At 44.7% G+C, this 14,855-nt stretch overlaps 1 protein-coding gene across 4 annotated transcripts in view; it reads left to right on the forward strand.

Annotated features, from left to right (window-relative positions):
- The window catches only part of LOC128334826 (acyl-CoA (8-3)-desaturase-like), a 50,581-nt gene that overhangs the window by 5,745 nt on the left and 29,981 nt on the right, over positions 1-14,855 (forward strand). For all 4 annotated transcript variants that reach the window (XM_053272223.1, XM_053272214.1, XM_053272204.1 and 1 more), the window contains one exon: positions 7,695-7,805. In XM_053272223.1, coding sequence (XP_053128198.1) covers positions 7,695-7,805 — 111 coding nt within the window. The remainder of the gene's footprint in view (positions 1-7,694; positions 7,806-14,855) is intronic.

Raw genomic sequence — 14,855 nt, forward strand, 5'->3', positions numbered from 1 at the left:
GCCATCTCATATTGCCATGCAGTATGAGAGAATGCTTTTCAGCATCTTCCTATATCGCTGCTGCCTGATATATCTGGGAAACGTACCAGCGAGGATTTGAACCGGCAATCTCTTGATAATCAAGTCATTTCCGCACTGCTCCATTAGGTGGCTAGTAAGATCAGTTAAAATCAATATGACTTAATGCTTAGTAAACAAGTAGGACAAGGATGCCAGATGTTAAGAAATGTTATTGCTTTTAGGTAGTGGAGGGGAAAGACCTTGTGGGAATGTCTGTGGTCATCCTGGTTTTTGTAAATATACGGTATGTGGATTCAGATATCGCACTGAGTCCCTGGTGCAATCCAGACTTGCAAGCAAATCCACAAAAACTACTAGTTTGCAAAAACCTTTACTAATTTGTCTGCCTGAGCATACCTGCATTAATATTTATTTATTTATTTATTTATTTGAAACATTTGATATACCACCCACTCTGAAGACTCTGGGCGGTGTACAAAAACATGCAAAATAAGACAGCATTAAAATTACATTCTAAATAAAACTAAAGTAACTAATGGGGGGGGGATAGATAAACTACAGGGTAAAAGCCTGGCGAAAAAGAAAAGTTTTAAAGGATTTAAAAATCGACAAAGGAGAAGCTAAACGAATCTGCAGGGGAAGGGAATTCCAGAGAAGTGGGGCGGCAACCAAGAAGGCCCTTTCACGGGTTCTAGCACCTCGAACCTCTTGGAAAACGGGGACCGACAAAAGGGCCATCTGACCAGATCTGACCGGACGGGATATAACTGGATGGGAGAGGCGGGTCTGTAGGTAAACAGGTGCCAAACCCCGCAAGGCTTTGAAGGTTAAAACCAGGACCTTAAATTGAACTCGGTAGCAAATAGGCAACCAGTGCAATGACTGCAGGAGAGGTGTTACCCTGTCATATTTTTTGGCACCCATAAGTAAACGAGCTGCTGCATTCTGGACCTGTTGTAGCTTTTCGATCGTCCTCAAAGGTAACCCTAGATAGAGGGCGTTACAATAATCTTGGCGGGAGATAACAAGGGCATGGGTCACTGTCATTAATGCTTGCCGATCAAGGTAAGGGCGTAGTTGATGAGTCAGATGGAGCTGGGCAAAGGCACTTCTGGCTGCAGCTTCCACCTGCTGTTCAAGCAGGAGGTGCGAATCCAAAAAGACCCCCAAGTCACATACAAGCTCTTTCGGGGGCAGCGCCACCTCATCTAAAACAAGGTTCACATCCAACTGTTGGCCAGTACAAGGGTTGAGTAAGTGTAGTTCAGTCTTGGTGAGATTCAGTCTGAGCTTATTTTGATTCATCCAGACCTTAACAGCTTCCAGGCATCGAGTAAGCACAGAAACAGCATCTCCAGAATGGTCTGGGATGGCAATATACAGCTGAGTATCATCAGCGTATTGATGAAGCCAGTGCGGTGTAGTGGCTAGAGTGCCGGACTAGGACCAGGGAGACCCGAGTTCAAATCCCCATTCAGCCATGAAACTAGCTGGGTGACTCTGGGCCAGTCACTCTCTCTCAGCCTAACCTACTTTACAGGGTTGTTGTGAGGAGAAGCATAAGTATGTAGTACACCGCTCTGGGCTCCTTGGAGGAACAGCGGGATATAAAATGTAAAAAATAATAATGAAATCTCACCCCAAACTGGGAAATGACCTGACCCAGCGGCTCCATATAGATGTTAAAGAAGACAGGGGCAAGAACTGAACCCTGGGGAACTCCATAAAGGAGCATCTGTCCTTAGTGCATACTGACTGGACACGCCCGCTAAGGTAAGAATGGAACCACTGTAAGACAGTGCCCCCAATACCCAACCCACTCAGGTGGTCAAGGAGGATAGCATGATCGATAGTGTCAAAAGCCGCTGAGAGACCTAAGAGGACCAGGAGAGGGACACTACCCCCATCAGGGTCCCGAAGAAGGTCATCTACCAGAGCTAGCAATGCTGTCTCTGTGCTATGCCGAGGCCTGAAACCCGACTGATAAGAATTAAGATAGCCAGTTTCCTCTAAGACCCTCTCAAGCTGGGCACATACAACCCTCTCTAACACCTTTGCTACAAAAGGGAGGTTGGAGATCGGCCTATAGTTGTCAAGGACTTCAGGGTCCAGGGAGGGTTTCTTCAAGTGAGGGTCAACTATCGCCTCTTTAAGGGCTGCAAGTACGAAACTCTCACATAACGAGGAGTTAACCAACTCCTGTACCCAAGAATTAACATTCCCACCAGCTGTTCTAACCAGCCAGGAGGGACAAGGGTCCAAGCAACATGTTGCCGCACCCATACCCGACAGAATAGCGTCCATATCCTCGACCAACTCAAAGGTATCCCATATAACATCACTGGGCGGAATCTCCTCTATCCGATCAGATCCTACAGAAGTAGAGTCCAACTCTAGCCGAAGGTGGGTGACTTTATCAGCAAAGAATTGAGCAAATTGATCACAGCAGCCAGATTGAACATCTACCGGCTCCTCTCTCCTAAGAAGGGAGCGGGTAATCCAAAATAAGGCCGCTGGACGAGAGTCAGCTGATGCAATAAGAGCAGAGAAATAGTGGGATTTCGCCACTCTTATCGTCCTAGAATATTCCCGAATATAGGCAAGTAGTCGTATTCGGTCATCTTTGGCACCAGTTTTCCTCCAACAGCGTTCCAAGCGTCTTTTGGTCTGTTTCATCTCCCTAAGCTCCTCAGAGAACCAAGGGAGCCGGGATCCACGAACCATAAGAGGACACTTGGGAGCAATTTCATCTAATGCCCTCGTGGCCTTGATGTTCCAAGATTCCATGAGCTGTGATGGAGAAACGCCTACCAGATTGCAAGGAATTTCCCCAAGAGCCTCCTGGAATCCGACAGGATTCATGAGGCTCCTGGGGTGGACCATCCATGTTGTAGTGCTGTCCCGGTAGAGACAGGGGGCCGCTGCAATCTGCATATTAATCAGAAAATGATCGGACCGTGGCAGAGGAGAGATGACAATATTTTCCATGACCAGATCTGCCTGCCATTGCCCCTTCTTTTGGGCCACATATGTGGCCCAAAAGAAGAAAATGACTTGAAAAAACAAAAACAAAAAAAACTTCCCTCATCACTTGAAGATAATGTTCAGTTGCCACAGGAGACCAGGTGATTGCTGTTTCCAAGACTGATCTAATCTGTTGGCAACACTGATATTTTTCAGTGTGATGTATTGGGCTACTCTTGCCAAGTTTCACATTCCAGATAAGATTTTTCCACATATATGTCTTTTAAAATTATGTTTATCACAGTTATATCTGAAGCTGGTTTTTAGAAATGCTATAAGAGTGCCCTGCGCTACTCTGCAGGACAAGACAGGAATGGTAGGGGGTGAATCAGAATGAAATGGGACTGAAGCTTGGATTGTGTTGAGGAAGATTATATTGGACTGAATTATCATCATTTCAGCAAATGGCAACAGTGCATTGATTCTTGCCTAAATACGTATATTGCAATCAGTGGTGCACCTAGGTAATTTTAGAGCCTGGACCTAAAAGCCTTTTGGAGCCCCCCCCCCTAAATTTTGGAAGCCCTTCTCCCGCCACATAAGACGCAGTGCACTATCTGGGACACCAGAACATGCTCAGAAAAAGCTGGAAATGCTTTTCTCGCCCTCTCTGTATTTTTAGAAGCGATTCTGAATAAGATAGTTCCCACTGACTTGCAGAGAGATACCATATTTTGCATGGACAATCCTGCCACTTAAATTAACTGAACACTGCTTTGCATCCCCCACCCAGTCCTTTTGCTAGCCCACCCCATAACAAAAAAATCCTGGACGTGTTAATGGCTAAGTATTGTGAAAAATTATTGTGGCTGAGGTGGCGAATCTCCAGTAATAGCTCAGCCGGATCTGGACATCTTCGTAGCCTGAGCCTACCCTGGAGCCAAGTGCCAAGTCTTCAATAACTCACTAGATGGCAGGGGCGGGATAAATTGCAGCAGCAAGCAGGGGAGAAGCCAAATTTGCAGACGATCTTGGAAGCCTCTGGCTTGGCTCTTTGCATTCCGCTTCCTCCCTTCCTCTGCACCACCCTGTTCCCCCACCCAGGGGCGTAGCTAGGGGAGAGGGGTCGCGTGTTCATCCCTCTCTCTGGCAGCCTCCCAGAGTGAGGGAAATAAAGAAGAAAATAGGGATGGATGGAGCTGGGGGCCCGTGTTCTTTGAACCCTTTCGCTCAGTTATAGCTATGCCCCTGCCCCCACCCCATTCATTTGCATGTGGCACTGGCTGCCGAAACAGCAGCGGCAAGCAGGGGAGAAAATTAATTTGCAGACGATCTGGGAAGCCTTTGGGCTTGGCTCTTTGCATAGATCGGGCTTAGATCAGTGCAGCAAGGCCGATGCAGGGTGGTGGCAGGCCTCATTTGGAGCCCCCGAGACAGGAGGCCACGGACCAGATCCCCAAGGTCCGTGGGAAAGATCGCCTCTGATTGCAATGGAAGTAAAGCAGACAATTTTGTTTGTTTGTTTGTTTGTTTGCCTTGTATCCTTTTCTAGAATGCTTCCTGGCTACTTGCTTTTGTGAATGCAGGAAGTATGTATGTTTTGTGAAGGAGGCATAGAACTATAAGAACAGCCCTGCTGGATCAGTCCCAAGGCCTATCCAGTCGAGCATCCTGTTTCACACAATGGCCCACCAGATACCTCTGGGAAGCCCACAGGCAAGCAGTGAGGACATGCGCTCTCTCTTGCTGTTGTTCCCCTGTAATTGGTATTGAGAGGCATCCTGCCTCTGAGGCTGGAAGTGGCCTATAGCCACCAGACTAGTAGCCATTGATAGACTTGTCCTCCATGAATTTATCTAAGCCCTTCTTAAAGCCATCCAGGCTGGTGGCTGTCCCCACATCATACATATAAAATGTGGGTGCAGCATGTGTATCTGTGCATGCTGAGGGTGAACATGAACATTTAACGTGTGAGGGAGAGGGATACGTAAACATGAGTGTGTGTGAATGCATGTCTAGAAGAGACAATGTGAATGAGTTGCTTTAAACTGCTATGTTATGGTTAACTGCTACAATTAAGCTTTAAGGGAGTGTTCTTGTGCAAAATAGTCAGACAATTGGAGAGAGAAAGATGGGATCTTTTAAAGTCCAGTGTCACAGGGAACTCAGACTGGCATGATTAAATACCGTTTGTCTCACAGGGTAGACTCAATGAAAATGCTCGGCGAGAAATACTGTATTTTAGTTTTGCTGGTATGGTGGTGAAGGACAAAATAATTATTCCAACTAAAAAACTTATTTTATAAGTTTTGTATAGAAAATAACACACAAGCCATGTGTAGATTGCCATGTATGACAATCCCATGCACACATACATGGAACCCCCCTCCCCCGGGCACATGTATCCATGCTGGGAAATCACCATCTGCTACACCCTCTTGGCACATGAATATAATGTGAATGAGCAAAGAAAAAATCACATCATCAGTTCACATAAACATTGATAAAATGTTTATGCCACCTCCAGGAGTCCTATAAAGGGCTCCGAAAGACACAGTGGGATTGCACATAACCTTCTTACAAGGAAGGTGTTCCATGAACATTTTTCTAAGTTGTGAAGTGCCCTCGATTTCTTAAATGTAGGCTACTGTTGGCTGTCCTCACTGTAATGGAAAAGAATGCAGGGGGTACTGACTTTTGGGAATTGAAGAAACAGTCATCACTTACATTGCATTCTGGTCAAAAGATGTGCTGCTTTAAGGTGGAGTAAAGAGCTTCAAGTGGACAACTACCAGATTGAAGAAAGGGAAATGGGGAAGCAAACTGTTGGAGAATGTGTGCAGTGTTCAAGAGCGCTAAGCGAGAGAAATGGGGTATTAGACACTTGTCAGACCTAGCTTCTGTGAAGCTGAAGATGGAAGAGGTGTGGTGGAGGTAGTCTGTGGCAAGTAAAATTAGATGCCCTAATTGTTCAAACCAGCAAACAACTCAAGAGGTGGAAGCTTTTGTAGAGGTAGTAGAGATGGTATAGTGCAGGGGCTAAAGAGTGGTGCTACATATCTGGAAGTTCCTGGCCTGAATCTTACCTCTTGTCATGAACTCACAAGGTGGCCTCAGGCAAGCCACTCCTTCTCAGGCTCAGTCTGCCATCCTGGATTATATGGAGCAGAAAGTTGCCGGTTCAAACCCCCGCTGGTACTATATTGGGCAGGAGTGATATAGGAAGATGCTGAAAAGCACCGTCTCATACTGCGTGGGAGGAGGCAATGGTAAACCCCTCCTGTATTCTACCAAAGTCAACCACAGGGTTCTGTGCGCACCAGGAGTCGAAATCAACTTGTCGGCACACTTTACCTTAATTACATTTACCTGACAAGCTGGTTGTATGCATTACAAGAAAAAGATACATGTGGCATGCATAGCATAAGCAGTGAGAAAATGGTTCCCTGCCCTAAAGTGGCTTCCAGACTAAAACCAAACACAAGGGGAACACCAACAGTAGCCATTGGAGGGATACTATGCTCGGATGAATAGGACCAGTTGCTCTCCCCCAGTAATGAGTCACTTTAAAAGGTGCCTCTTTGCCGAGGTAGCATCTTGGTCTCCCTGCACTTACCTTCTGTCAGCCAGTGTTTGGTGGAAGTACATAGGTTGAATCCCTGCACTTAAATCCTCACACCTGCAGAGACAAAATGTGTACAGTTTGACTCTGGAAGATGTAGGAAAAGAATAAAAAAAGAACAGATGGGAACAGTGCGTACTAAGGCAGAAAGCAATCAGTTATATTGGTGATCTGTGCTATTTTTCAAGCAGGTGCCATTTTGGCAAAAACCCTTCAAGGGACCCATTCATCCCCCTACATAAGATAAAGTCAAAGCTGTGACGACGAGAACACGTGTGCCTCCATGTCCCTACGTGATGTGCTGATGTAATCACGGCACATTCTTTAATGGCATGTGAGGGGTGTTCATCAGAATCGACCCTCTACGCAGGCCACAAAACTTGTAGCCTGTGTAGAGGGACAATTCTGAGGTATATCCCTCATGTGCAATAGAAGGACATCTTTCAGTAACACTGGAGCACATGTATTCTTATTGTGGCCCTGATGTTATCACCTGTAGAGGTCTGTGTTAAACTGACCTGGCCCCATGCGAGAGCCATTTCCTACTGTGCTGACCCGACAATACTGACTTTTTCACAGTGCTGAGGGCCCTTGAAGAGAGATGGAGTCATCTCATAAGAGCTCTAGGGGGAAGGTGCTGCGAACAGCTTTACCTCTGAGTACTCTATAGCTTGCAAGATGGTGCAAGGGCTCAGTTTCACTTAAAGGATCCCGACCAGCGCTGGGGATTGGTTGCCTCGGCACAGTGTCTGGAGAACTGTGCAGAGAATTCGGCTTTGGCTAAAGTGTCACACAGGCCCAATAAGCAATAAAGGAACTGCAGTTAAGGTTGATGGGCGCTGCCCCTGGCTCCCAAGCCTTACCTTGCAGAACACCGGGTTCTGTCATCTGACGCAGCAGTAGGAAACCAACTTGAAAATGAACGCAGAAGATCAGGTCCACAACCAGCAAAGATGGCGAAAGATAATCGTTATCTCTTGCTGTAGAACGTGTTGCAAGGCCTATGGGAGGCCGCTTTTTCACTTTATTTTCCTCTGCCTAGGCTTGTGTCTCATTCCATTTCATTTTGTGACTCCTTTTCTCTCAGGATGCCTTTACAGCTTTCCATCTTGATAAGCAAGATGTAAGCAAGTACTTCAGTTCGCTGCTGATAGGGGAACTGGCACCAGATCAACCTAGCTCTGAGCCCAGCAAAAATGTGAGTGTTCTTAATGGTTTAGAAGTGGGAAACTATATATAGTGTGGGATATAAATCAGTCAATTTGTGTGTGTGTGTGTTTATTGGATTACTATATGACCTAATATAGAAATATCTAGGCGGTGTACAGATTAAAACAATATAAAATATAAAGCACATTAAAATTCATAATAGATAAAAATCACAATAAATAAAAACACATTAAAATTTTAAAAATTAGATTTCAGTTAAAAGCCTGGGAAAATAGGTATGTCTTCAGGGTCCTCCTAAAAACAAATAAGAGAAGGAGATGCTCTTATTTCAGCAGGGAGCACATTCCAAAGCCCTGGGGCAGCCACAGAGAAGGCTCAGTCCCGAGTTGCCACCAAATGTGTTGGTGGCAACCATTACTGGACCTCTCCAGATAATCTTAATAGGCGACAGGGTTCACAACAGATAAAGTACTCTCTTAAATATCCTGGGCCTAAGCTGTTAAGGACTTTATAGGTAATAACCAGCACTTTGTATTTCGTTCGGAAACATACCGGCAGCCAGTGCAGTGTTTTTTCAAATTGGTGTTATATGGTCCCTTTGGGTAATCCCAGAGACCAATCTGGCTGCTGCATTCTGTTCCAATTGTAGTTTCCGAATGATGTACAATGGCAGCCCACGTAGAGTGCATTATAGTAGCCAAGCCTAGAGGTTACCAGCATATGTACTAGGGATGAGCCCGAAAGTGCTTCGGCGCCAGAAGGGGTGGTTCTTTAAGGGTGGGGGAGGGTGTACTCACTCCTCCCGCTGCATTTCCCCCTCTGGCGCTCTGTTATTTTCAAGCCCCTCAGGGCGGCAGCGTTCTTCCCTGCCACCCCGTTGCCCTCATCGGTCTGAAGTGGCCAAAAGTAGTAATCATGTGTGTGCCTGTTGTGTGTGCACACACGCGCGATTGCTACTTCCAGCCGATGAGGGCAATGGGGCGGCAGGGAGGAACGCTTAAAAATAACAAAACACCGGCGGGGAAAATGCGGCAGGAGGGGTGAGTGCACCCTTCCCTGCCCTTAAAGAACCACTCCCACCGGCGCCAAAACCCCATCAGAGCCTAAACGTTTCGTAGGCCTTTATAATGGCCTCCGAAACGTTTCGGGCTCAAGCCTAATATGTACCACCATTTTTAGGTCATTTGTTTCCAGAAATGGGCGTATCTGGCATATCAGCCAAAGCTGATGATAAGCACTCTTGGCCACAGCTTCAACCTGAGAAACCAGGGAGAGAAGGATCCAGGAGAACTCGCAGACTACGAACCTGAACTTTTAGGGGGAGTGTAACCCCATGGAACACTCTGCCTCCTGAGATTTGTAATGCCTCCTACCTTCTGTCCTTTAAGAAGCTTATGAAAACCTATCTATTTTGCCAGGCTTTTAGTTTTTAACGTGTGTGTGTGGTGGGGATGTTCTACTTTTTGTTTTCTTTCTCCCTCCCGCTTCTTCTCTTGTCTTCGTTGTTTTAATTTATGTAAAGTGCCTCGAGTCTAAGGAAGTCTGCTAAATAAATAAAATCCAGAACAGGCAGATATAAACCATCTCTCGGATCCCGATCCCCTACAGACAGTACCTCCATCTTGTTGAGATTCAGCTTCGGCCTGTTATCTCTCATCTAGCCCAACATTGCCTCCAGGAAGGCACTTGGGGGGGGATACCATTTCCTGCTGAAGTTGGTATGGAGAAATGGATCTGGATGTCATCAGCATATTGATAGTATCACAGACCAAACTTCCTGACAATCTCTCCCAGTGGTTTCATGTAGATGCTAAAAAGCATTAGAGACAGTATGGATCCTTGTGGAACCCCACACTTTAGCTCTCACTTTTCAGAACAACAGTCTCAAAGTGACACCATCTGGAATCTGCCAGAGAGGTAGGAACAGAACCACTGTAAAACAGTTCCACCCAATCCCACCTCCTTCATGCGACCCAGCAGGATACCACGGCCAGTGGTATCTAAAGCCACCGAGAGATCCAAAAGGATCCGCAAAATCATACTCCCTCTGTCGTTCACCAATTGGAGATCATCTATCAGGCCAACCAAGGCAGTCTCAACCCTGTAGCCCACCCGAAAGTCAGTTTGGAAAGGATCTAAATAATCGGTGTTATCCAAAACTGGCTGTTGCTGAGAAGCAACCACTTGCTCAACCACCTTGTCCAACCAAGGAAGATTAGAGACAGGTCTGTAATTAGCTAACTGAGGGATCCAATGCAGGTTTCTTCAAATAAATTCTAATAATCTCTTTAAGTCAAGGAGGCATCCTGCCCCCCTTCTGAGAAGCATATGATATTTACTAGACCCTCTCTGATAATATGACTGCCAGATGAAATAAGCCAAGTTGGGCAAGGTGGTGGGGCGTACAATTTATATAATATCGGATAAGTTGATATGTCAGCGGTGCAATGCGCAAGGTAATTCCTCAACTCTCAACAAAAATACCCTTTATTATGCAAAAAAGAGAAAAAGTTGGTATACATAAATAAAACGTCTCACTGTAGTTAAGCAAACAAATGAGCACAGATAAAATCCCTCTCTGTTCTCCAGCTGTTAAATTCCTTAGACGTAATAACACTCTAGAGTGATAACACTCGAGTGCATGCACACGCATGCCAGCCACTTCTGGTATTACGTTGACCGGAGCGGCAAGAGGGTATATAACTGCCCCGCGCCAGTGATTTTGATAGCAGCGCCAGCGGGGGAGGTAAGGACACCCTCCCGCTCCTTAAAGCAACCCCCACCCTCCCGGGAGTGCACGGAACCCGTTCCATGCACATCCCTAGTAATAATCGAATAATCTATGTACCTTTTTATACAGAATTACATCAGAATTGATGCTCCTTTTCTCGATGGTATTCATGTAAGAAACAGCCAATAAAGGTGCTAGTCTATTTCCCATTTTTAGCCTGTCTTTGTACATAGTACTTTCCGTCAAATTTAAAGGGGTGACGTTGCAGGCATATAGTAATTAATGCATTAAATAATTAATTAATTTCATTAATTGAAATACCACGTTTGTCAATGACATCACTATTCTCTTCCAATAACCATATAAGACTCTGTCTTGCCCCTTCTACATTCGTGTGCAGTGCTTTAATATCAACTGACATAGATAATGTATCAGTTTTGCCACTAAACAGTGCTTTACTGTATGTTGTCAGAAGAGTGTTCCAGAGTTACTTAGTTCATTTGGCATCCTAAATGCATTTACTAGGGAGTAAGCCTCACTGAACACAGTAGAACCTACTTCCAAGTAAATATGAACAGGATTGTGTTACACAACTGCTTAATAAGACTTAGGAGCAAACAATCTAAAGTATTAGAATCCTTCTTGTGTTCACTCTTACCATACAGGAGGGCCTCAATAATCCCAAGTCCAGCACTCATAGTTTTGCGTATCTGTGGTCGGGTAATTAACACCTGACCTCTGTATATGCAAAAAAACCTGGGTAGGGGGTTAAATCCACAGGTCAGGAGTATCTGGAAATGACGCAGAGATCATTTTCGGCCGCAATTTTGTGTTGGGGGGGCCATTTTATGGCTCATTTGAGAAAATGGGGCAAAATCATGATTTTTGGCTGATTTTTTGCGCCCCTGTATGCCCTGGACCACTCTGCGCAGAAATTCACAATACAAAAGGGAGAACACGTGAAATCAAGAAATTTCAATCAGAATACCGTTTTAATGGAACACGCAAATGCAGTGGAAAAATAAATACTAAATAAATGGTATAATCAGTCCATATATTCATATATTGCTGTCAAACATATTGTGCACAGAGGAGCCAGGCTCCTATATGGACCCAGAGAGTATAGTTTCTGATGTTTCTTTGATGTATCCTTGATGTCTTTGATAATAAACCTCATGGGTCACTGAAGAAATGAAGAGTTATGGGTGCACACATTCCAAATCCAGGAAGCAGAGCAGCTGACTAAGATGGATGAATTCCAAGTTCGAAGCCTTGAGCAGCTGGAGGTGGATATATTCAAATTTCCAGAGTTCCAGAATAGTCCTTGAAAACTGCCTAGGTACCAGTTTTTTTCACCAAAGCTGCCTCACGAAGGACTATGAAAATAAAAGCACAACACTGTCTGCTACAATATGGATAAACATCATACTGCAATATCTTTAGAGTACACGATAACATGGTGCCTAATTAACAATAAATTCCATACTCCCATGGTATAAAGCTAACTCTTACCTGAAGGTAATGCTTCAAAACTTTCCTCAAGGTTGAAACCTTATTTTTACTGAGTGCTACTGTATAAACTTCTTATATACAGCTGCCCATAAGGGTTTAAACAGCTACCTCTTAATATACACCAGGTGGGAGTATAACATACTAAGTGGAGGAGCAATAAAGCTCTCAACACTGAATCCATGCAAGGAAATGTTTAAAGAGAAATTGTTAAATGTTATTTTCTCAAACGTATCATGAGCTATTCAGCTGTAATTTTACTCAAGGGACATCATATGTAATCACATCCATAATCAATTTCAGACAAACCAAAAGCCAAAATGGCAAAGATTTTTTGAAAAATTTTGAAAATTAAGAGCATCACATAAACAATCATCCATTTCCAAAGTACAGTCATAACACTGAATACAGAATACAGAATACAATAGCTGACATAGATACCTACAAAGTATCTTATAAAAAGCAAGACAAGTCCAGTTGAGTGTTTAAACCTCCCATTCCCATGGATTTAAACTTGTGTATACATTCTGCTTCTTTTTGTAATAGGATTTTCCGTACATCATCCCTTTTAGATGGTTCAGATCTGTATTTAAATAGGATGCAGACTTCAAGGTCTTCTGGGAAATGGCCCTTACTCATAAAGTGAGAAGTCAAGGGAGCTTCTAGAATGCAGTTTTTCAGTCTAGATAAATGCTCCAGTATTCTGGTGCGCAAGGGTCTGGTGCTCATGCCAATGTAAATGGCAGGACAAGGACATAGAATTAGATAGATAGATTAGATGTTTATCCATATTGTAGCAGACAGTGTTGTGCTTTTATTTTCATAGTCCTTCGTGAGGCAACTTTGGTGAAAAAAACTGGTACCTAGGCAGTTTTCAAGGACTATTCTGGAACTCTGGGTGCACCCATAACTCTTCATTTCTTCAGTGACCCATGAGATTTATTATCAAAGACATCAAGGATACAGCAAAGAAACATTAGAAACTATACTCTCTGGGTCATATAGGAGCCTGGCTCCTCCTCTGTGCACAATATGTTTGACAGCAATATATGAATATATGGACTGATTATACAATTTATTTAGTATTTATTTTTCCACTGCATTTGTGTGTTCCATTAACACGGTATTCTGATTGAGATTTCTGGACCACTCTGCAGCATGGTAGGGCACTTTTGGGGGTGATGAGGGGGAAGAACAGGGCAAAACCCATGATTTTTGGCCATTTTGAGCAGTCCAAGACCCGAACCCCCCAATTCCCATAAATCTAATGTACCTTTATTCGCAGATTCACTATCGGTGGGGCCCCCCATGGAACAGAACCCCTGCAAGTAATGGGGTTCTCCTATACTTACAGTCCTGTCCTCTGTGTAAAGAATGCCCAGTTAGCCCTATAGAAAAACAAGAGTTTGGGAGCATTTCTCTTCCCCACCCCCCCAAGAATTTTTGCTTTTATTAGTAATAGAAATGGAACCGGTTACATCTGTGAGATTGACATAATCATACATAAATAAGAACAATTACTCATCCACAGCAAAGAAAGCAGGAAAAAGGAAAAAAGACTTGTACAGAGTAATAATATTTAAGTATACTTGAATGAATTAAGATAATCTGTAGAAAATAGAGGGTACGTCTAAAAGCTAAATCTAATGGTCGGAGGGGGGAAAAGAACCTTGAACCTCACACAGAGCTCTCACCTTGGCCTCAAAAGAACAATTTAAAACATAAACATTCAATGGAGAAGAAAATGTAAGCATTAAAACACAGGTTCTACCAAAAAGAAAAGGTATATATATTGTATACGAAGCCACATATCCACGAATATTTTGTAATCAAAATTTCCATCTTGTCCCATACAGGTATGCAAAATGTCACAGTAAAGTAAGTGACAGAAATCAGTTAAACCTTCAGCAGTCTTCCTCTTCATTTAACAAACAAAAAACCGGAGAGATAAAATGGAAAGATATTCTTTTATGAAGAGATAAACTAACTTCAGCCAAAACTGGTCTCTGTAACCCCCCACAGGGAGAATAGGCTATCAAGCTATGTCACCCAGATCTCTCCCAAAACATATATGTAATCCTTCTCAGTTTCCTCCTTCCTCAGAAGAGGATTGTATCTGATGACGGGATGGGTTGTCACGACTTGCTGCTCCACAGACAGGACCAATAAGAAAGCTTTGTGGCTCACCAGGAGGGAGGGACCAACCCCTCAGACCTCAGTTCTTCGCCCTGTCTTGCTCCAAGCAGGTGCTAGTTTGCGTTGCTCCCTTTGGCTGTTTGTTGGCTGTTGGTCTTGCTATCACTACTATTTCTACTCCTTCTATACTTACCTGTCTGCCTTAGGGCCAGTGATAAGGGTTATCAGGGAAGCAGAGCTCGGGTTTACCTCAGCCGCTGCAGTTATTCGCCTGAATATGGCGTTGGAGCTTGTTCGCAAGGTATTTCCCTCTCTCTCTGAGGATTCTATGGCGCACTCTGTGTGCTGCTCTGAGTGGGCAGCAATGACCTCTCTCGCCCCTGTTGCTCGGCCCCCCGACTCCCAGCGGGAGAAAAAGAAGGACAAGAAGAGGAGCAAGAAGGCTCCCACGACTGCCTTGTGGGTCACCCCAGCAGAGGGAACTGGGCGGGCTTCGTCTCCTTCTACGAAGACTGCGTCCACCACGGTGGCAGCTGCCACTTCGATCCCGCTGCAGCTGGTGCTCGCTGCAGGGGCGTCCAATCCCGCGGTCCCGCCTCAGGGCTCTGCCGCGGCTGCTGCTGTTCCTGGGCGGGCTGCAGCATTGGAAGATCCGCCGCTTGCCTCAGCGCCCGGGTCCTTGGACTCGGATGTGGTGTTGGC

The sequence above is a fragment of the Hemicordylus capensis genome, chromosome 1, assembly GCF_027244095.1.
Source record: "Hemicordylus capensis ecotype Gifberg chromosome 1, rHemCap1.1.pri, whole genome shotgun sequence".
In the NCBI taxonomy this organism is placed as follows: domain Eukaryota; kingdom Metazoa; phylum Chordata; class Lepidosauria; order Squamata; family Cordylidae; genus Hemicordylus; species Hemicordylus capensis.